The sequence below is a fragment of the Miniopterus natalensis genome, chromosome 13 (genome assembly GCF_054644295.1).
Source record: "Miniopterus natalensis isolate mMinNat1 chromosome 13, mMinNat1.hap1, whole genome shotgun sequence".
NCBI classification, from domain to species: Eukaryota; Metazoa; Chordata; class Mammalia; order Chiroptera; family Miniopteridae; genus Miniopterus; species Miniopterus natalensis.
Genome location: NC_142093.1, coordinates 52196573 through 52219953, shown reverse-complemented (window position 1 = coordinate 52219953; position 23381 = coordinate 52196573). Strand labels below are relative to the sequence as shown.

Here is a 23381-nt window from a genome sequence, read left to right as displayed (position 1 = left end):
TGAGCCACCCAGCCAGGGCCATCATATATTTAAAGAAAAATTAACATTAATTTTATATCATCTCTTCCAGAAATAAGGGGGGGGGAGATAATACTTCCCAAGTCAAATGAGGATAGTATTATCTTGATACCTAAGCCAAACAAAGAAGGAAGGGAGGGGGGAGGGAGAAAAGGAGGAAGGAAAGAAGAAAGGGAGAGAGGGAGGGAGTTAGTTACAGGCCAATTACTCCTATTAATTTAGACATCAAAAATTTTTTTCCAGATGGTGTATTACAGAATTGTACACCTGAAACCTATATAATTTCATTAACTGGTGTCATTCCAGTAAATTCAGGAAAAAAGAAAACAAAAATATTTATAAGATAAAAAAAAGGTTTTTTTTCAAGAAAATTTTAGCAAGTTGAATCTAACAATACAGGATGGGGCAAGAGCAGATTTACAGTTGTGAGTACCCTAACACAGAGTTATTTCTTTATTATTATTTATTAATCATTGTAGTATTTTCCATATGAACAACTGTAAACCTACTTTTGCCACACCTGTATATAAAAAGAATAATACACCATCACCAAGTGGGATTTATTCCAGGTATGCAAGGCTGGTTCAATATTTGAAAATCAACCAACATAGTCTATATAAACAGGCTAAAGAAGAAAAGGCACATGAGCATATCAAACGATGTAGATAAAGGATCTGACAATTTCAATGCCAATTCATTATGAAAGCTCTTGGTACTCTAGAAATAGAGGGGAACTTCCTCAACCTCATAAAGAACATCTATGGATTACTTACAACTAACAACTAACATTATACTTAATCGTGGGAGAGGGGATGCTCTCACTCTAAGATGGAGAGCAAGGTAAAGGCTGCCACTCTCATTCAGTGTTGTACTGGAAGTTCTAGCCACTGCAATATGGCAAGAAAAGGAAATGGAAGGCATACATATTGGAAAAGAAGAAATAAAATTGTATTTGGAGACAGCCTGCTTGGTCTATGTAGAAAAATCCCAAAGAACCTACAAAATAGAATAAATAAGTAGTGTAGGATTACAGGATACAAGACCAGCCCCCTGAAATCAATTGCATTTCTATATACTGACAAGTAGAAAACAAAATTTAAAAAATGATGCCATTTACAGTTGCTTCAAAGAAAATTAAACACTTAAGTGTGACTCTAACGAAATGTGTACAGCCTCTGTGATGAAGATTACAAAGTACTGATGCCTAAACTGTCCTCATGTGGTGCCTACTAATGCATGGAGCAGTCTCTCCTTGCAGAGAGTGCTAACTCTGATTGCTGGTGAGCCTTCAAAATTGCTAGGTAAATATGTAAAAGGTCAAGTGCTTAAACGGATAAAATGTATTGGCAGCACCTATACTGATATAAAAGTTTTCCACTGTCTCAATATCAAAAGCCCAAGAATGCCCCTGAAGTGAGTCAGAGTGCTTGGATCCTGTTGCGTGAATGTAGTCAGCCAGGATTAACACCCTTAGAGTTGACTTGAGGTAGAATTTCCAAATGCTACAAATATTATGTGACAGCCACCCAGCCCCAGTGCTGGGCAGTTCAGGACATGAGTCACAATGGGCTCTTGGACAGTCAGCTCACTGAAGAGATGCCCAGTTTGGCTCCAGCACTCCTTCATTAGTGGTGTTGGAAAACACATAGGTCCAGGACGCAGGGCAGTGAGCTTTAAAAAAACACAACAAAGCTGCTGAAACAGAAGTCCAAAGACAAAACGAGAGATGCCTGGCTAGAGCCTGCTGCATAGATTACAGGAGAGTTTTTAGGCTGGGAAGAAGTTTAGGGACGGCCTGGCTCTCGGAGCTCTGGGTGAGGCCCAGGAATAACAGCGCTCTGCCATGCCCAGCCCTGCAGATGGTACACACTTGGAATTCTATTTTGAACAGGCAAGGGATATACAGAGGATTTTTTAGAGAAGAAAAAACCAGATGTAGACATCATAGAACATCATAGATGAGACATTGTGATACAGGCGGTAGATACCCAGGCAGCGTTTAAATTCACAGCTTTTTTACTGTCGTATTTATGTTTATAAAACACTTTTCAAAGCACTTTCTATTCTATTACATCATGTTTTCTTCAACAACAACCTGTAAAGAAGGCAGAGTTGGTTTTATTATTCTCGTTGTAAAGATACCACAAGGGAGTTGGTGGCTATGTAGTTAACATCAGAACCAGGAGAATTTGGATCCTCACGTATGGATTCTCAGCTCTGAATCCCTGGCAGGACTGGCAGACCCCGAAAGGAGCTATGGGGACCTGAGTCTTTAGTAGGACTTATTTTTCTCTTGCCCTGATCCCAGGGACCAGGGATGCCTTGCTTATTTAAAACCAAGATGAACCTTTCCAGTGGGAGCTGGACCTGAAACTTTTTTTTTTTTTTCCTCCAAAAAAACATTGGGCTCTTAACAGTCGGTCTTTGGATTGAAAAGGCTTTTTCAAGGTAGGACATCTGCAGTCTGAACCACACATGCACACACACACACACACACACACATACCACTCCTCACGCTTAGAACAGGGATGGGCAGAGGCCATCTCATTCCACCTGCAGTGCCACCCAGCTGAGGAGGCAGCAGGACCCCTCGTGGCGCTGAGAATTCAATTCTCAACCCTGTAGAAACCTGATCCAAACTCTTGTGAAATACCCCCCACCAGCTTTCTCCTACCTCTCATCTCTCCTTACAAAGAGCCAGCTGAACTTTTTTTCCTTGGGATGGGAAGAAAAGTTGGGTTAAGAGTGCTGATGTCTTCACTGCTTGAAGGTGTTGCGAGGTCCTCACCTCCTAGAAGAAATAGATGGCAGGAGAGGAGGGCAAGGGGAACAGCAGGGCTGGCGGCCCCTTCTGCGTAGCCTTCAAGAGTTCCACCAGTGTAGCCATCGCACACTGCTCTGCGATGGGCAGAGCTTTCCTTAGTCGAGACCTGGGCTTCCAGAGACACAGGACTGGAGTGGAAAGAGGAAAGGGCAGCATGGTCTATGAATAAGTCTAATTTGATTTTCCTTCCTTGGGCGGCAGGCTGAGTGTGTAGATTGCTGATACACACCCCGGAGTAGACCTTTTGCATTAAATGCAACGCAGAATTTAAATGATAGAAGCATAGGGTCATCTGGCTTGAAATTGCAGGCTGTTCGGCTAAGCTGCCAGGATTTTAGCGTCCTGTGTTATAAACCCCCTGAGCCTTGACGCCCTCACACGCGGGGACGTGGGCCTGAGAGGGGAGAGGAGGAAGCTATGGCGATGGAACTTGTTACCATTCTTCCAGGCCGCCGAGATCTTGGGCCGCATTGATTTCTCAGGCAGTTCATTTGAGAATTTCATCTGCACCCCTCTCCAGAAAAATAATTTTGTGTGAGCAGGAGCCCGCAGCTCCCTGTTGTGCGAGGCCCTCGGGCTGTGAAGGGCCCTCCGTGGGGAGCCGATGGCGAATGTTTAGCAAGTGCCCTGTTGGGGTGGGGTGGCGGCTTCCCCCACGCGAGTAATCTTTCCGCAGATTCCAGAGAGCTCTTGGCCAGGGGATACGACTCTGACTGATCTTCATTTTTAGAGATGCTTTATTTCAGCTGCTTCTTCTGTTCCCTTATTTTATGGCATTAAAGTGCCCGCGAATTCTCAGAATTGCACATTACAGATGAAATCCCATTTCTTACCAGTAAAAGGGGAGTGTAATGCTGCGCTGTTAGTCTGAGAAATCTTCTGCTTATTGCATTGCTCGAACTGAACGTGTTCGCTTATAATGAAAAAACGTGAGGCAGAGACAGCCCTGCCTCCTCCATCCTGTGTAGTTGTGGGCGTGCAGGGAAGGTCAGAGTTTTTGTAAGATAATACACTTCCCAGATTAGTTTGTTGTGGTTTAAGGGCATACCTCTAGCCTATCTCAAGAGATCTGACTTTAAAAGTATGTTTTTGCTCATAGATACAGGCACCTAGCACCCAATCCCCGGGTTGGGAAGCTAATTGAATTAAAGGAGTCAAACTTCACACAGTTAAAAGTACTGAGGATTCTAGGCACCCGCCATGGTCACCCACCCAGTGAAGGGCTGAGGGTGGGGCCTGAGCCCGTAAGGTGGGGGGGACTGGCCTCACTCTGGAATCTGGGGCTGTGCTGTCTGTCCAGGGGCCACCAGGCATAAGTGGCCCTGAGCACTTCACAAAGATGGAAAGCCTGAACTGAGATGGACTGTGTGCGCAAAAGACACACCAGATTTCAAACACTTCATCAGAAAAGTGTCATTAGTAATTGTTACTGATCGCATGTTGAAATGATAATATTTGGAGTAGATTGAGTTAAATAAATATAATAGTAAAGTGAATATCACCATTTTTAAACTTTTTTTTAACATAACTACTAGGTATTTTGAATTGCATAGGTGGCTCATGTTATATTTCTCTCAGACAACACTATTCTAGACAACTGACCAGCGTGTAGGATGCCAAGGAGAGGACTTATAAAAAGCAATGCAAACTATTTCCAAGTGATTTTTAGGCATTCCCAGGGGCGGGGGTCTCTCTCTGGCTTCCATTGGTGGCTTCAGCACCCCCAGCACCTGCCTCCACCCAGCTCACCTCTCAGCCTCTCCTCTCCCTCCCTCCGGGATGACCTGGATCTCCGGAACCTCTCATTCTGCTGGCTGAGCAGCTCCTCAGTCTGACCTCTCCACTCACCTCCCTCAAGGTCAGCAGAACACGAAAGTCTTCAGTTAACAGGCCCATTCTCCTTGGAGGGCTTTCCTTCAAAATACCACAATGTCTCTCCCTCAGTCCAGAGATTTAAAAAGCTCCAAAGGCCTGCAGTCTTTAAAAACTCATCTGGTACCTGACTGAAAGCTATATATAGCTCTGATCTCACTTCCTGTGAGTACTCAGCACACCGCCCAGCCCCGCCTGGGGTGATGTGGCCTGGGCGGTGTCGGCATCAGTTTGCCTTTCTAAATTACAGAAGAACTGCTGAACCCTGAGACATCCAGACTGGAAGGGTTCACATGAGGATTATGGACCTGAAGCAGTTTTTCCCTCTCTTCAAATCTGGCTTCCCTTGCTCAAGCCTCCATCTAGGCCTCCTTAAAGGTCATCTTTCTGGAAGACAAGTCTAATCAGGTCCTTTGAAGGATCCACAGCCTCCAGGACCAGGTTCCAGCTCCTTAACAGGTGTCCAGGCTCCTTGTCAGCAGGTGGTTGTCACCTGCTATGGGCTTAGCCCTCAGGGGACTTAAAAGACACTTGAAATATGAACTCTGACCACAAAGAAGGGAGATGAAGCACCAGGAACCACAGTGAACAGTAGACGGATTGAGGGTGAAAGTGAATGAAACTGGCTGCAAGTGCAGGCCGAATGAGAGAAGCTAGAGAGCAGAGCAGCGTGGGCTCCGTCCCAGGCGTGCTGAGGAGGCAGCGGGGCAGGGGGGCTGGACAGGGGCAGGCTGGGGGGAAGGGAGCCCGAGAGGAAGGGAATGGGGAGTGTAGCATCCTCCTTCCTCATGGGACATCTGTCTTCTCCAGACAGTTCATGAGGGTCGGCCTGTTGCGGGCCTTTCCAGTGGGCCCAGGGACACCCGAAGGATACCACCTGCTAGAATAAAATGTGTTCCCTGTGTTTTTTCGTCGTCTGAACTGATTCTTCAGAAATATAGCCAGATGATGAAGGTCATTGTTTTCAGCCCGGTGTCAATTAGGAAAGCTGATTGGCGCCTGCTGAGCCCACAGCTAGCCTGCCAGCCCTTCCTCCTCTCCATGGCCTCTGGACAACTGTCAAGGCACCAGGAATTGGCGGCTATCTGGTGGCCCTTATATTCAGTTCCCATCTAGCGTGATCCTTCTGGAGCCAGGCTCTGAGCCCATGTCGTCATAATCCCTCCTAGTTATTCCGTGCTCCAAAATTTGCTGAGTACTTTTGTCTACAGCATCTCGCTCAATTCCCCATAATCCTTTAAAGTTGAGGGGCTGTGTATTTTTCATTCTCAGTTCCTCTCAGAAGCGGAGGCCTAACAGGGATCATTTAGCTCAGGGCCACAGAGCTAAAAGTGACAGAGTTGGAGTCTCAGAGTAACTGCAAATCCTGCACTTTGTCCAGCGCAGGTGCCAGCAACTTCCTGTAACGTGAGGGGTTAAGAGCTGTATTTTGAGGAGGCGTGCTGGGCATTGGAAGGTCGTTGAGGAGGTGTGGATGCTTGCCTGCTCCTGGCCCAGAAATGTAACCTTTCTTACTGGTTGCCCAAGTGGCCAAAGCATTCAGCCACTTCTGGGATAAATCTTAACAATTGGATCAAAAACCTAAACACTACCCTAAACCTGCGAAGGAGCGGTTGGCCCAGCCATGTGAGACGGCAGGATGGGGCAGACGAGGCAGCAAGTAACAGGAGCATCTGCAGAAAAAATGCCCAGGTGCTGGGTCGGTGCCGAGAGCTGCACTCTGAGGCTGAAGGAAAGGGAGGCTCGAGGCTGTAGTAGGTAAATGTCATAGTTCTACAACACAGTGTGCCATGTAACCAAATGACAGCTCTGATAACGTTCTGTTCCTGCGAGTACGGAAGCCCTTATACACATACTGTTTTTCAAATTGAATAATTCCAAGAGAGTATTTCCTTTGTTCCTTTATGGAAAAAGAAATAGCTTCTGTTAGCACCAAGTCACCAAGCAAGTACAGAAGGCTGGGCCAGAAACCGGGCCGTCACTCACTCACACCCAGAGCACCCAGCCTCCCCTGGGCTGCCAGTGTGACACCTGCTCGTGGCTCACATTAGCTGTGCCTGTCCTTCTTAGACCTGTTGCACCTTTAGCGGGACAGGGGCAGCCAGATGGGTCTCCCTTCAGTCTGAATTTGACCCTGAGTCCGTAAAGTGCTTTGAAAGTCTGAAGCCCCCATCTCTGGTTTCTTGGCTGGAGAGTTCTGAAAAGCATTGAGGGGTGAGAAAGGTGCATTTCCACAGGGAAAAGTCTGGATTTTATATAAGATACCTTAACCTTGGAAATAATGGTGCAGTGGGAAATGAAACAGATGCTTTGCTTATTTGCCAAGCTGGAGTATAAATAAGGTACCAGAGTCGCTGGCTGCCATGTTCATGTTGTTGTTCTTTTTAAATCGAGGACTTTATTTTCCAGTGATAAGGGAAAGATAGAAAGAAGTGCTTGTTATCACAGGACAAAAAGAGTCGTGCTGGGGGAATGCAGTAACCATCTCCTGTTACCCAGCAACCAGCCACGAACCTCAGAGGGGCACGTTTCAGGATCCAGGAGTCAATGCCATTTCTGTAATTCCCACCAACTCTTTCATTTTCTTTGGCTGAAATCGCCTTGATTTCTAAAAAGGTTTAAGTTTTTCCTTTGATAAAAAAAATGTATAATTACTCTAAATGGTGATACTAGATAAGAAATCCTAGTGGTATGTAAAGTATTCCCATATGAAATTAGTTTGGGGCACATCCAGCTTTTGCTGTATCTGGGGCTAGAAAGAACATTGATTTTCAAGAATCCGGCTTTTCTGGGCGTCGGTTCCCTCTCGCTGATGGTAGGGTGGCCGCTCGCCCTTCACAGTGCTGTTTCCTGGTGGGAAGGGTAGTAGCTGTGAGGCTTGTTGGGACCCCTGCCTTCCTTCACAGGTTTTCCTTTGAAGAAACGGTTGGGTGTGCCAACAACAGACGTTTATAAACCACTCGCCTCGATTGTAACCAGAGCCCCATTGCCTCTAAAATGCCGTTTAAGAGGCTGTTCCTGGTGCATGAGCTCATTGGTGGCCTGAGTTCTTTCACTGGCTTTGAGGGAAGGATTCCTCTGGGGAAGGCAGGGAGCAAAAGCAGAGAAACTACCATCTTAGACACCCTGTGGGGACAAGGGCACAAGAGCATCAGCAACACTGGATGCTCCAGAATGACACTGTCCCCCCACTACAGGCTGCAACGCATTCAGCAGGTGCACATGTGTTTGGCAGAGCTTTATTATGGGGTCTGCATTTTTCATGAAAATAATTTGGGCACAGGTCCATGGAAAGATCTTATACGGTGCTCTCGGTGACAAACGAGATTCTAAATTTCCCCCTTGACCCTGACTCAGCCTGGGCGGAGCGTGCACTGGCTGGGCACGGCCTGCCCGGAGACCAGCCTTGGTAATCTGGCAGCCTGAGATTTTTCTGGAGCAGGGAGCACATGGTAGCAGGTTGGGAGGTAAGGAGATTCTGCTTGAGATTCATTTGGTAGAGACGGAAAAAGGGCAGGGAGGAAGCCCCTACCAGGGCTAGAAAGGACGTGCTGGGCCTCAACTCCTGGTTTTCTAGGCTCCAGACAACGTCACAGCCAAGCAAGCGTGAGTCCCTTAACCATGCATTTCTCACGTACCCAAGACGCTCAGATGGACGCACCCAGTGTGACACCGCGTACGGCACACCGGCACCTTGTCTGTCCTTCCCCGATCCCCCTGGCCCTCCCTGCTCCCACCTCCGCCACCAAGGAAACTGGAAAAAATATAAAATAAAAAACCCCACTATGCCTGTGTAGAAACTCTTCAAAACACAAGTTAAATTTTCTTTGTTTTAAAATTTTAAGATGCCATTAGCCACATATATTTTTTCAAAAGCCAAGTTTTTACTAGGGAAGACCCGGTAAAGAGTACCTACAATGCCCAGCCTCCTACAGGGACTCGGCGAGCAGCGTGCGGCCAGCAGGGCGGCCACTTACCTTTCAGCAGCCGCTCGGCCGCATGGCCCCGGCTTCTCCAGTGTCCATCTGCACCCTTCCGTCGTTGGGCTGACTCTGTACTAGACAAATGTGCCTGATGCTTTTTGTTTTTGAAGTTAATAGACAATGAGCTTTCAAATGTGTAGTTACTATAAATTTAAGTGATTTTTTTTTAAATAAGTTTTTATATAACTTAATTGAGCTCATTATTTCTCAGCTCATTAAAGGTATATTTTAAATCTACTCCATTCCATTTGGAGTCATGGATCAAGTTTTTCTGTGTAATTATAGGTCTTGGCTCCTAATAGGCAGGAGTGTGTGCTTATGTTTTTTTAATTAAATAAATACCGTTGTCCCCCAGGCCCTGGGGACACAGAGAGGAATGAAGCCAGATACGTCCCTGGGAGAGACCATGGGTCAGGTAGATAAGACAGACTTGAAGACAAGCAGTTACAACCTAGGGTGGCAAGTGCACTGATAGATGTGGACAGAAGAGGGACACTAATTAAGGTCACTGAGCATCAAGAAGACGTGCCCTTTGGGGTGGCATTTGAAGGGTGAGTAATAGATGAGCAGCAAGAGGGGCACTTCAGGCCAGAGGAGAGGCCAGGCCAAGAGGCAGAGAAGTGGACCTACGCGTAGTTTTTGTTGTTCCAGAATGGAGTTGAAGGGCTAGGACAGGGTAGCAGCTGCAGGGGCCTGAGGCCCGGTCAGGAGCCTTGTGCGCCTTAGGAAGCAGCAGACTGTGCGTTTAGATTGTAGGTGGTCAGCAGCAAGATGGGAAACAGGACCCAGGGAAAGGACTGCAGGGAGGAAGGACGCTAGTATACTGAGAACCTGAAAGGTCCACGGAAGCGGTATAAGGGACGGAGAAAGAGCTGGGTTCAAAAGAGAGCTCAAGAAATAGGGCAGACACACCTAAGAGTTTTATTGTCTGTAAGGACAGAGAGGAAGTCAGAAGCCATGTGCAGATGACCAGGCGAGTGGCAGGGCCACAGACCTGGATACAGAATTCAGCAGTGGACGGTGGATTTTAGGTAGGGAGGTAAGGGGTCTGGTTTGGGGCAAATCAAGGTGGAGGCACATTTCTTTGCTCAACAAACACTCACTGTGTGGTTATTCTGTGCCCATCATTTTACTAGATACTGAAGATGCCCAATGAGATCAACTTATTTGGGCTCCAGCTCTGGGGTGCCCTGTGGAGTTGGCACTTGGAGTACAAGGTCATAGATGGCATCCTTGGCAGGAGATGAAGAGATGGGAAGATGCCAGTGACTGGAAGGTGGAAATGCTTGGAGGAGAGGGGAAGTCAAAGACAGAGAGAACCTGGAGAGGTAGAGAAGCTGTGCAAGGTAGCTGTTCAAGGAAGGGGTGTCACATAAGGTCATGTAAATCAGAGCCGTCAAACGAGAGAGAAACAAAGGTGTCCGTTTGATTTGGCAGTTGAGTGTCCCTGAGAGAATCCCTGAACTTATTAGTAAGGATGGGTTTGTGTCTTCTCGTAGTCACTGAGGAAACACACCCCTCCCCTGGAAGCAGTCTCATTCAGAGGGCACAGGGGGAAAGGTGGAGCCGGTCCCAGTACAATGCACTACATCTGGGCATTATCTTAGCTAATGCATTAAATAAGTCCGAAGAATTCTGTCCCCTGGGTTGGAGATGGCTTTAAGGGAAGGTGATTCACTTGAGATTAAAACTGGTTCCCACCCCTGGCTGAATGAGATTCATCTGGCATGCATGTCAGAAATACTGATGCCCGGGCTCAATCCAAGACCAATTAAGTCAGAATCTCGGGGCGGAAGCCCGTGGATCAGTGTTCGAGCACCCCGGGTAGGCTAACCCCGCATTGAGGAAGCCCTATGAGGCTCGACAGTTTGCACCGTGCTTTCACCTTTATTGTCTTGCTTGAGACTCCACTGTCATCCTGCTTTATTAATGGACAAACTAAAACTCCAAATTGGGAGCTTTATCCAAGGTCCAGAGCTATTCAAGGCATTTAGCCTTTCAGACTCTCTCTCCAGTTCTGTGTTATGTAGTGGTTCCCAAACCCAAGCCTATTACATCTGAATATGGGGTGGGGTGGGGTGGGAGCCAGGCAGCGATGCCTTTGAAAGATCCCAAGGGGTTCTAACACCCAGTCAAGTTTAGAGAACACGGTGTTATGCGGTACTCAGGCAATATGTGAGGCCCGTGTAGCTTACAGTGCATGCATTTGCTAATTAGGAGATTATGCTTGGTTCTCTTGTCTAATCCTGACAGTTTATCTGTTCAAATAAGTCTCTTAATTAGGGGCTGTCTTAGCAACTAACTTGTCAATAACATTAGCCACAAAATTCAAACCTGGTGTTGTGAACCAAAGAACAAACCTGAACCTACTGTACATGTGACCCTTCTAGAAGCAATGCATTCTCCCTCTCAGAGTTATCAGTTAAGTCCTGGCTGGTGCTCAGAGCATCATCCCATGCACCAAGAAGGACACATATCTAGGCTGCAGGGTTGATCCCTGGTCAGGGCGTATACGGGAGGCAACCGATCGATGTTTCCCCCCCCCTTCCTCTCTAAAAAATCAATAAAAACATATCAAAAAGCACGTAGTTATCAATTAAATAAGCAAGCCATTAATCGCTTACTGATTTACTGACAAGCAATTAATATCCAACCTACACACTGGAGCCAAATCCGTACAAATCTCACTTTCCTCTCGTTAGGGACAGAGTCCCCTGCAAAGAAGGTTAAGCAAAGAAATGCCCATTGTTGAATCTGTGCAGCCGAGAAAACTCGTTCCCTGCCATGGTCCTCCAACCTCCCCTCTAGTGTCTGCTCGGAAAAGGTCCTGTTCTTTCACACGCTATACTTGAATTCATGAAGCCTTCGAAACGAATTCTCTAACACCGAGAACATCGAGTTCAGAAACTAATTTTTTAGGCGGCCTCGTAAGGAACAAGGACGGGAATTTCAAAACCATCTTTGAGGATAAAGTGTTCGCTCTCAGAGTGCTCTTTCGAAAGCCTCGGTTTTTGATAGAAATCATCGAGTAGGTCCAGCCCTCTCCCTGTAATTCTTTCAGGGGAAAGCAATTTTCAGGTCTAATTATGTTTGGAGAATGCTGCTTTATAACCGTGGTCGGCCTTGCCCTAAATGGAAAAGACGGAGCGTTTTCATATTTTTACAATCACATGAACTGTGTGTGGCATTTTACATCTTCCTGGGTGGAACGAGTCGTGGGATGTTCAAGGCAAGTGGGCCCAGTGTTCCATTTCTCCCGGACAAAGAGTTTCTTCTGGGCTGCCTGGCACCCCAGCTACAACTGCAATTCCAAGTGAGAACAACCAGCAGAGTTTTAAAAATACACAACTAAAAAACACCACCACCACCTGGGATATTTCAAATCACTTTGGTGAGATGTGTCTGTACTACATCCAAGAGAAGTGGGGACAACCCAGAGCAACTGGTGTATAGACTTCCCCTGCCACCTGGTCAGCCTCTGGCCAGCTGCAGCATTTGCAAGGCTGCCTCCTGTTCTGTCCTGCCTCCGGGGCTGTGACTCATGAGTGTACCCCTCCTGTGGGCACCTGCAGCTGTGTGCTGGTTTCTCCTTCCAGCTCCCTCCTCAATCTCCAGCAGTCTTCCCAGACTTCCCACCCAATGGTAAAGGCGCAGATCCGTGGAATTCAGACCCATGGGATTCAGACCATAAAGGTCATTTTACCCAGGCTTCATTTTAGAGAGGTGGAATGATGTCCAGAGAGCTCAAATGATTTTCCCAAGTTCACAGAGCTAGTTAGGGACAAAACACAGACTAAAATGCTGTGGCTGCCATTTCAGGACTCATTCCACCACCCCACACTCTGATGCCACTGACTGTGTCCTTTTATTAGTACTGAGCTCTGTTCTCCTCTCATTTCCCTTTATCCTATATTAATATACTAGATATGGTCCTATCTGGAAAGCTGTTGCCCAGTTGGGATTTCAAAACACGGGTTCATCCTGTCTCTCACCAGGCTTTGGCAGGTTTCCTAAATGAGATTGCTGTTTTTGAGGATCTTAAGTGGTAGGAAATGAGACTCTGTCCCCAGGCCTGTGTAGAAGGTGGCAGGTGGACTCAGCTTGTAAGTGGGGAAAAAGGACCATTGGAACTTACTGTTCTTAAGAAAAAATAAGGCTGTAAACAGAAGAGGTAGAGTGAACCTTCGCCCCTGGATAGACATGGCAGAAGCAGACCTTTTGTGATTTCGTTGACAGCCAGAACAGACCCTAGAAAGAGAAGTCCAGGAAGGAGATGTGTGTGAGCAAGCACTGTCTCCCTACCAGTCACCATGGCTTCAAAAGCTGGATAGGAAGATACCAGAGTGGGGAACTCTTAGGTCACTGAGGCCATCCCTTCGTCTTGTTCCGGATTTCTCCATTTGTTTCCACACTGAGTTATTTCATGTGCCTCAGACACACCACATCACCAACCCCCCAGTGTGAGCCTACCCTAGACGTCCTGGTGCCCAGTTAACTGGAATAGCATGAGCTAAATTCTTCTAAACAAGTGCAGAGAGGAGGGTGGGTCCCCTATTTATGAAAATAAGCCAGGGAGATGGCAGCACTGAGTCTTACAGCTTTCCCTCCCGTGCTCCAAACAGCAGAGATGATGGCTGGGGGAACACTTTCAGAGGGGTGTACTAACATAACGAATAGGCACTCGTGCATTGCTAATTGCTAGAATAGATATTTGCATATATGAATATGTTTAATGAGGAGTCATAAACATTTGTCTTTGGCTTTAAATCTCAAATAGGGGGAAATAGTAGTCGCACCAGCTATAGAAACAAATGTGAAAATCAAGCAGCTCAATTAAAACTCGGATTTTTTTAAAAGCCATTAAGATATACCTAAATGAAATGAACTTTACAGGACTAAAGGCTTCAGATCTGTTAAGGGCCCCAAATGACAAGTAATTCCAGGGAAATCCTAGTAATTAAAAACCACTGCTCTGTGAAATGACTGCCGTTACATTTGCAGGTAAAGTGCCCGTTAGCAGTACCTGTGTAAGATACAGATGAGTGTGAGACACAGTTGGCCATCTGTTAAGGGTAGGATGCTGTTTCTGCTTCCTGAGACTGCTGGGACCTAAAACCATAAGCACCAGCGACAGCATGCACTTGTCCATGGCTCGATTAAAAATAATGCACACGGGGAAGTTACCGTGATCAAATATTAAACTTGCTGGGGTTGCGTTGAATTTCCCTCCTTTCTGAGAGCCCCTAAAGGAACATCTCTACCGATGAGGCAGTTGGTTCTGTTAGAATTACACACGTCAGGGCTTTACAATGATAAGGCTCTTAGAAATGGCTACAACTGCAGTGCTGGTTTAAGTGCAGTATGGGAGGGAGCCAGCCCTGGGAGACGGGTGCTTCCCATGGAGAGTGGCCCTCCATCCAAAGTTTGACCTTGTCTATCTTATTTTAGTGTCCCTGTTGTCATTAGGCAGTGGGTCCTGCTAAGGTGACTCCTGGCCGTGAGGCTGGCCAGGGGCTCCCAGGGCCCATCTCCCTGTGCTCTTGGGCTGACAGACATGTGGTCTGCCCTCTGTAGACATAGAGTCACCTCAGGTCAATCAACCACTGCTCCAGTTATAACCTAAAATATATTCCCCCTCCACAGCCTCCAGACGGCAGCATCTTTTCTTTTCAAAATGGCCTGAAAGTAGAGCCTTCGTTGTCAGGCTTCATTGCAGAAACATCTTTGTCTCCTAAATTGTTCACCCATGCAAGTTTCTTAAATGCCCCACGGCATTAGTTTACCCTCACAGGTAAAAGGAGTGTTAATGAAAGTGAGCACCTATTGAGTGCTCATTCGGCGCCAGGTTCTATGCTGGACTCAGCCTGGGCAGTCTGACCCCAGCACCCATGCTCTAACCACCGAGCCCGCTGCCCAGTGGTGCCCACCCCAGAGGAGCTGCTGTGGAGATTGAATGAGGTGATGTCCAGAACGTGCTCAGCAGGCCCGGCCAGAACGTCCACTCAACCTTGAGAGCTGCTGCTTTTTGACAGGAGCTCGGTCCCCTGGGAGGGCTCTGAGGATGTGCAGGGGAGGGGCTGCGGGTGGTCGCATCGTTGGCTGAAGGCCAGGGACTCTCCAGTGTAAGTGTGGATGTACGGGTGTGGCAGGGTGCCCATGCTAGCTGACGCCGTGCCAAAGCACGGACCCTGTACCTGTGTGCAGGTGACCCACTCCAAGCTGTCCTCTGCCCTCCGGGCATCAGTATTGCCTTCCTTTTCTCAGAAACGTAGTCAGAGGTCCCCTACCCGGATTCCCTGGCTTAACCAACACTTAGTTTGCATTTTCTTTTTACTCTTGGTTTAAAACTTTTGTTTGTTTATTGTTTGTTCTTGTTTATTACAGTCTGTTCCCTCTTGAAAAAGAACAGATGATAACAGTGTTGTCATGTGGGTGGGGGTGGGGTTGGCATTGGGGGCCCGGCTGCAGCAGTGCCATGGACTGTTCCAGTGGAGGCTGCCCCGCCTTGGTCTGGCCGCCCACCAAGCATGGACGGCTCAGAGGGTGCTGTGGATGTCACCGTTTTTCTCTTTCTCTCTCTAACCATGTTTTGTTGTTTGGCTGTAACCTCAGATGCACTTCAGCTCCTCCTCAGGCTCTCTGAGAGGCCACTCGGATATTTCCATCAGTAAAAGTGGGCATTTTATGAACTGAAACACGTGGTGAGGGGAACAAGCACTGTGCTCTGGAAGCTGAGCCACGGGGACGTTGCTGTGACTGTCAGGTCAGAGCAGAGGGTCTGGTCATGTTCTCAGATGGCTGGCGCCTCAGCTCTCTAGGCGACATGTCTGTTGGGGATGGGGGCTCACAGTGGCGGTGACTGTCTGGTCCTGATCTGGGTCCCACATGCTGGGGACAGCAGATCCAGAATCACCGTGGTTGTATCTGTTTGACTCAGTGTTTCCATTGCCCTTTCCGCAGATTCTGAGGCTTTCTGAAGTTTAACTGGGTTCTGACTTCTCCTGAAGTCTCTGGTGAATGCAGACTATTTTTGCATTCAATCCTCAGTGTTCAGGTATTAGCCAGAAACACATTACACTCCTGGTGTGTATATGAGCGATGACTCAGTGGTAGAATCATACTGTTCACAAAGCGAGGTGGGTCTCGGGCTGCTTTTCCTCCGAGTGATGACCAGGTAGGTGAGCCTTACCTCAGGCCCGACAAAGCCAAGGTCCAGGGGTGCGACTTGCCTGGGATCAGGGGATGTGAGGGGCAGTGTGAGATTTGACCAGAAACGTGTTTAGGTGTCTACGCATTTGGCACATGCTTAAAATCAACAAAGCTGAGCTGTACTCTCTGCCTTAGACGAGACCCTGCAGCACTGTTTCCTCCATTGTGGTTACTTTCAGCAACGCCAGCTCCATGTGGTGACCCAGTCCTGTGGCTGGTTTGCAGCCAAGCTAAGATCCCTTGCTTTGGGGTGTTTTGGGGTTTCCTGCTCCAGTTGACAGTGGCCTTAGATCTGTGCGCGCGATTGCCCATATAAAGATGAAGCTTCTCTGTCGCCCCTGACATGACTTCCATGTAACAAGAGGATTGTGAGCAACAATTGTGTGTGTTCTTTCTTGCCTACCTTTTCCTAGCCACTGACAGGACCACCCACACTTAAAACACCAGCTGCTCAAAGGGCAGTCTGTGAGATTAAACCAAACTGTAGTTGGCAGTTTACCCCAAAAGAGGGAGCAAGGGCTGGAGGCGAGAAGCGGGCCTGCTTCTCCTGTAGTTTTCATCAGAAAGGCATGTGTACCTTTTGGTAGGAAAGTAGTCTTGGGGACGGTGCCCCAGCCCAGCCAGCAAACTGGCATTGTACCCTGTCTGTGCTAGTCACCAGGGACTCGGGGACAAAGAAAACACCGTCCCCTCCCTAGCTTCTTCCCAAACAAGGCTCAGATACATCTCCGCGTGTCTCTGCTCTCTGAAGCCGTGTGTACGAGTTCCTAAGGCCCAGGGGAATGGATGGCATGCCCGCGGGCATGAAGAGCAGCGGGGGCACAGCACTAAAGCCTTTGCCGATGTTTTGTGTGCTTGCTTGAGGTTTAAATAATGAGCGAATGAGACTTCTTGCTGCTGGTAGAATAGCCGTAGCCTGTGAGGAATCAGACGTGGCCTCCTGGCGGTTATGGCTTCAATGGGAGGCCAACACTGCTTAGCAGTTCCTCAGTTGTGCTGTCTAGAACAATACAAGAGTTTTCCTACTTTACAAAGTGGGGGCAAATTTATTTCCCAGACTTACGGAATCTAAAGCAGGGTTAGACCTTAGAGATTGCCCAGAATCACCTTCATTTTACAAATAGGGCCAGAGCAGGGAAGTTAAGTGACCTGCCCCAAACATGAAGCCGTTGGGGAAGGACTCCGCCCATGTGACATCCTGGCAGGACTTTACCTCGAGTTCACCCCAAAATGACTTATTAAAATATTCAGAGGAATATACTGATGATAGGCCTATCATTGGCTTTTAAAGGAATCGAGGCACATTTTAGGGGACAGTCTTTGGAAGGTACCTTCAAGGCGGAAAGTGAGGGCTTTGGAGCAAGCAGCTCCGGGGCCTTCAGAGTGATCCCTGGTGCGCAGGGTTCATCATAAAAACACTCCCGCCCCCAACAGAATAGCTCTGCATTCATTTCATTACAGAGCGTGTTCCTGAGTAAGATTTCTTTTGAAATGACTTAATCTGAAAACTGTTCTTTAAAGAAACAATTCAGCAATGCTGATAAAAATATCATTTTATCATCATCAGAAACCATAGGGTTTGAAGTGGTTTTTTTGTTTGTTTGTTTGTTTTACCTTTATGGACCAAGAGTTTGCTGTCATACAGATCCGAGGGATGCAGGGGCACTGGGGCGTTGCCTTCAGAGTCTTTCTGAAAGGTCTTCTCCTGGTTTTCCTTGCCCAGCAGGACCTTGGGCAGGTGTGTCCAGATCTCTGGCTGGTGGGACGCTGAGCGGCTGTTGCTCACACTCGGGGGTATTGCTTTCTAGCCTCAGCAGAGTCCTCCCTGCCCTCTAATCCTGTCCACCGTGAGAGGAAATGGACACGTAGCACGGCACCTACCATGTGGGAAACCTGAACAAGTAACTGTGGGATCAGCTTCACACAAAAAAGCGCCTGTGTGATTGTGTTTTTAGCCTCGTAGTCTGGAAGCAGCCCATCTTTCGCCGGGACTATTGTGAGGGTAAATTTTCACGATGTGGCAGTTTGTTACGTCTAAGTGCATCCCAGGAAAAGGGCTTAAAATGACCACTTTTTCAAAGTAGTAAATCAAATAGCATTATTCCTGAAACATTGCTCTGATTCAGGTATTCTGTGGATAAATTATTCTGAATTTGCTAAGTACCCATACCTCTTTGTTCCTTCTTCCAGAATGCTCGAAGATGACCTCAAGCTGAGTAGTGATGAAGAGGAGAGTGAACAGGTGAGATCACCTTTGGCATTGTGTTGTCTGAACATGACACGATGACCCTGTCCTGGTAGACTGTCCTGGACGTTAACTGAGTCATACAAATGCTGAAATATCATGTTCTATGATGTTGGGTGTCCTTGGCTGATGACAAGATTCAGTGTCTTTGGGCGAGTCCGTTAAACTGTCTTGACCTTAATTTCCCTTAAAACTGCAAGTCTGTGCCCCTCATGGCATTTAAACCAACAACAGCTGTTTACAAGGAAGCTGGCTGGGGTCAGGCTTCAGTGTGAAAGAGCCTCTTTTTTTGAAAAGCGAACTGGCCTTCTGGAGGTCAGACGTGACCTTCACCTCGTCGGCACGCAACAGGCAAGCTGCACGCATTAAACACCGAGGCGCCTCACACAGGCGTGATTAACATGGAGACGACGCACGCATGGAGGTGCGCTGGTGATAAATAGGAGAGTCGTGCTCAGAATAGCCGGTTTGTCTGGAATGATAAATGGGCTTCAAATGTTCTTCTTCGGTGTTGATTTATCGGCTCGAGACATTAGCCGGGGTTGGTAAATACTCTTCTGATCAGTCAGTTAAAGTGAAAAAATATCCACTCACCATTCATCACTTTGACCTCAGTTCTTGAGGCAGCGCTTGTGTTTTAAAGCAGGTCTGCAAACACTGAAGACGGATCTCCCTGCACTTCTGTTTCCCCCTCCTCTTTACCTGTGCCGTATTTTGCCAGGTTTGGCTAAATGTGGTAGGTCCGAAGACGACCCACAGAGGGTTTTTTCTGAGTCACTTTTACATGCACCACAGCCACGGGCGCTGCTCACTCGATCTGGGGAGAGGGAATTGTAAATAAAGGCATCGTGGGGCGCTGTGCAGGCGGTGCAGCCGCCTCGACGTGTGAATGTAAATAATGCGCAGCGTGCAGAGGTGAAGGAAAAGCCAACAGAAGTGTCCGGGAAGAGGGTTCGAGAAGAGTGTGGCTGTGAGGGCGCCCAGGAGCCTGCTCACCTTGTGGGAGGTGGGGAGGCACCGAAGAAGGACTGGGCGTGAGGTACAAGTCAGTGCGTCCCGCACCTGGGTTGGCAGGCGGACAGAACCCCGCACCTGGGTTGGCAGGCCGAGGGAAGGCTCGCCGACCCGGAGGGCCACTCAGGCTCGCGGTTCCTCGAGACTGATGCATTGGCTTCAGGCGGGCACGCCGGGCGGTCAGCTGTGCCAGGGCTGGAGAGCCACTTCTCGCCCAACGTTGGTGCCTCGTCTGTGTGACGATTAGCACATGATTTCATCTCCGGGTGTTTTCCCAGATAGGTGTGTTGTGGATTAAGTTATATCAGACGTGTAGGTTGTGTAAACTGTATTAGAAAATGGGTTTATAGCTGTTTTATTCAGCAAGCCTTTTTTAATTTGGAAAGAATTTCCTTAGTTATTTCCAGGAAATATTTCCACTAAAAACTTAATTTTAAAAAACTGGTTATCAGTGGTGTTCTCTAAGGCAGCAAGAACTTTCAGTTGACTCATCTTGCTTTATTAGTAGCTTCTTTCCAATCTTTAGTCACTGATAATATAGTATTGGGAATATAAGATCATATTCTCTTTAAATATATATATATATATATATACACACACACATATATACATATCTTTATTGATTTCAGAGAGATAGAGAGAGAGAAGCATCAATGATGAGAGTCATTGATTGGCTGCCTCTTGCACGCCCCCTGCTGGGGATCGAGCCCACAACCCGGGCGTGTGCCCTGACGGGGAATCAAACCGAGATCTCCTGGATTCTAGGTCGATGCTCAACCGCTGAGCCACGCAGGCCGGGCAAGGTCCGATCCTTTATTCTTGCATTTGGTCTTTGTGTGTGGGCACCTTCCCACCTTTTGCAATGAAAGCAGCTGACAGAATGAATGACTTTTATACAGTAATCTCCTCTCTTTTAATTAAGGCCTCACACAGTGGTTTTGTGTGGTAGCTTCTGTGATTGCTCTAATACTAATTATGTTAAGTTATCTGGCTCTGGCCTATAATTATACCCTGGCCTAATTACAAAATCGTAATTTCCATGCTTGATATGGTGTTTTTTTTTTTCTCTTTCCAAGACCAAAATACAGTTGTGCCTGAAAGAATGGATGGAGCCCCGGCACACGTGTCTGTACTGTGTTTCTCTGGCATCAAAAGATAATTAGACAATTAACACAAAGGACTTTTCAGCTATAACCAGCTTGTCCCTTAACTCAGAATCTTTCAAAAATATATTGTACATGTCCCTGTCTTGGTAAACATAGGAAGCTAACGTGCTTCACCTTTCCTTACGCGATGCCAGGTTGTCCTGTGAATATTGGTGGCTAGCCCGCATAGCCACTGTGATAAAGAGACATCTGTCCACAAGAGCATGAAGTTGCTGAGCCTACTGGCCCTTCCGAAAGTAGCCTCTGGCTCTAGTGTGTTCGAAGCCTCCTGTCTGATGTTTCCTGTATCCTTGTTGCCCTCAAAGATAAAGAGGTAGTTTCGTGGGTAAGCACAGGCTCAGCAGCCCTGCTCCCTGGGTTCAAATCCTTGCCCTGCTACTCGGTAGTTTTGCAACCTTGGCCCATTTCCTGAACTGCTCTCTGCTCCAGTAACACCATTTGTAAAATTGGAATTAACTGAGGTCCCCAGAGCCTGCCACTCCCTCAGAACCATGCTTACCTGTTTGTAGTCATGTCACCAGGCCCAATAGGCTTTGTATTCTTTTTTAGTTAACTGACAGTCAAGTAAAGCATACATAGAGAAGAGCACACATAACCCAAGAATATAACTTGGTGAATATTCATTCATAAACCACACCCTACAACTAAACCGCCCATGCACAGGTTTGGGTAAGCGCCTGGGCCGTAGAGTGTGTGCGTGTTCAACCTGAGTAGGGTGTCGCAGGCCGTTTCCCAGAGTGGCCGTACAGCTGACCTGCCCGCCAGCAGCGGGAGGCAGTTCCAGCGGCTCCGCAGCCTCACGTGTTTGCCTCTGTGTTCACGAGGCGTGTGGTTCTTGAGGTTTCTTTTTCTGTATCAGCTTTGTCTGGTTTTGCTATAAGGACAGCACCGGCTTGTAAAATGAACTGAGAAATGTTCCCTGCTCTTCCCCATTTTTGAAGAGATTGTATGAAATGAATGTTAATTCCTCTTTAAATGTTTGTCAGAATTCTCCGGTGAAACCACGTGGGCCTGGAGATTTTAAAAAGTTACGAATTCTGGCCCAGCTGGGCGTGGCTCAGCGGTTTGAGCATCGACCTAGGATCCAGGCGATCAGGGTTCGATTCCCGGTCAGGGCACATGCCCAGGTTGCGGGCTGCAGCCGATCAATGACTCTGTCATCATTGATGTTTCTCTCTCTCTCCATCTCCTTTCCTCTCTCTGAAATCAATAAAGATATATTTTAAAAAATAAATAAATAAAAAATAAAAAGTTACGAATTCCGTTTTCTTCATAGTGAAATGGTTCGTCGGGCCTTTTCACATGGGGTAGGTGCTGTGCCCTCCAGGCCGTTCAGATTGGCCTGTGCATGCGGGTGGAATTGTGCTCCTGTGCCGCCCGGTTGATGTCTGGGGCCGTGGTGATATCTCGTTTTATTCTTGATGCCGATCTTCTTTGTTTTTGTCTCTGTCAGTCTTGCTGGATGTTTATCAGTTTTATTGACCTTTTTGAACTTTTTGTTTCACTGATGTTCTCTTTTTTTAGTTTCTCTTTTTTCCATTTCTTACCTTTGTTATTTGTCTACGGCTTGCTTTGGGTTCATTTTGCTCTTTTGTAGTTTCCTGAGGAAGCTGAGGTTATTGATTTGAGACTTGCCCTCTTTCATAATACAAGCATTTAGTGCTGTACGTTTCACTCATCACTGCCCAGCTGGATCCCACGAATGTTGATATGTTGTATTTTCATTGTCATTTAGTTCGGCGAGACTTCCTCTTTGGCACATGGATTATTTAGAAGGGTATTGCTTCATTTCCAGGTGTTTAGAGATTTCCTGTCATCTTACTTGTATTGATTTCCAGTTTGGTTCCGTTGTGGTCAAAAACACATTCTGTATTTCAGTACTTGTGAATTTATGGAGTATCTTTTATGGCCCAAGATACGGCCTGTGTTGGTATGTGTTTCATGAGCTCTTGGAAGAGTCTATACTCTGCCGATGTTGGGCGGAGTGTTCCGTAAATAGCAGTTGGTGTTGTTGGTGTTGTTGAGTTCCTCGGTATCCTTGATGACTGTGTGTCTAGCCGCTCTGTCACTTGTTGGGAGAGGAGTGTTGAAATCTCCAGCCATAATTGTGGATTTGTCTAGTATTCCTCTCCATTCTATCGGCTTTTGCTTCACGTATTTTGCAGCTCTGTTATTTGGTGCATAACATTTCGGATTTCTCTGTCTTCTTGGTTGAGTGACCCTTTTGTCATTGGAATATCCCCTCTATCTCTGGTAATTTTCTTTGTTCTGAAGTCTACTTTATCAGTGCCACCATTGCTGCCTTCTTTTGATTAATGTTTACGTAATGTAACTATTTCCACCCCCTTACTGTCAACCTACTTACATCGTGATATTTGAAATGAGTTTCTTATGGACAGCATATAGTTGTCCTATTCTAATCCACCTTGCCAGTGTCTATTGTTTAATTGATGTATATAGACCATTTGCATCTAGAATAATTATTGATACATTAGCATGTAAGTCTGCCACTTTATTTTTATTTTCTATTTGGGTTTTTTCTTTTTCTTTTTCTGTTTTCCTTTCCCCAGCTGCATATAGGTTTCCGGAACATTTTGTGGAACTCCATTTTTAATAATCTATAGTATTTTTTTTTATTTCTATTGTATCTCTCTGTGTAGTTTTTTTAGTGCCTGTTCTAGGTATTACATTATATATAAATGACTTATAGCAGTTCACTGGTGATGTCATTCTACACGTTTTCTCCCTTGGTATCCTATAATCACCTCCATCACAGAATTGGTACTATGTGGATAAGGTGGCACTTGGTTTTCTCATTTCCTGACTTCCTGAGGGAGCATCTGGAATCTGATCCTGTATCTTTCTAACCTTCATTTCCCCAGTGAATACATGGCTGACTAGCATCTAACAGGAAAGTCTCCACTTCCCATAACCAGATCCACACAACGACCCTTATCTTCACTCTCTCTCTCCCCTTCCTTCTATTACTGAAAACACTGCCTTCCTCTTATCCAAGATCCATCCATTTCTTCCCAGTTACTTGGGGGTTT

At 46.9% G+C, this 23381-nt stretch overlaps 1 protein-coding gene across 1 annotated transcript in view; it reads left to right on the top strand.

The window, feature by feature from the left end:
* AFF3 (ALF transcription elongation factor 3) overlaps positions 1–23381 on the top strand; it is a 478488-nt gene that overhangs the window by 354259 nt on the left and 100848 nt on the right. Inside the window, exon 9 of the mRNA XM_087823693.1 lies at positions 18097–18148. Within this exon, the coding sequence (XP_087679819.1) occupies positions 18097–18148 (52 nt within the window). The remainder of the gene's footprint in view (positions 1–18096; positions 18149–23381) is intronic.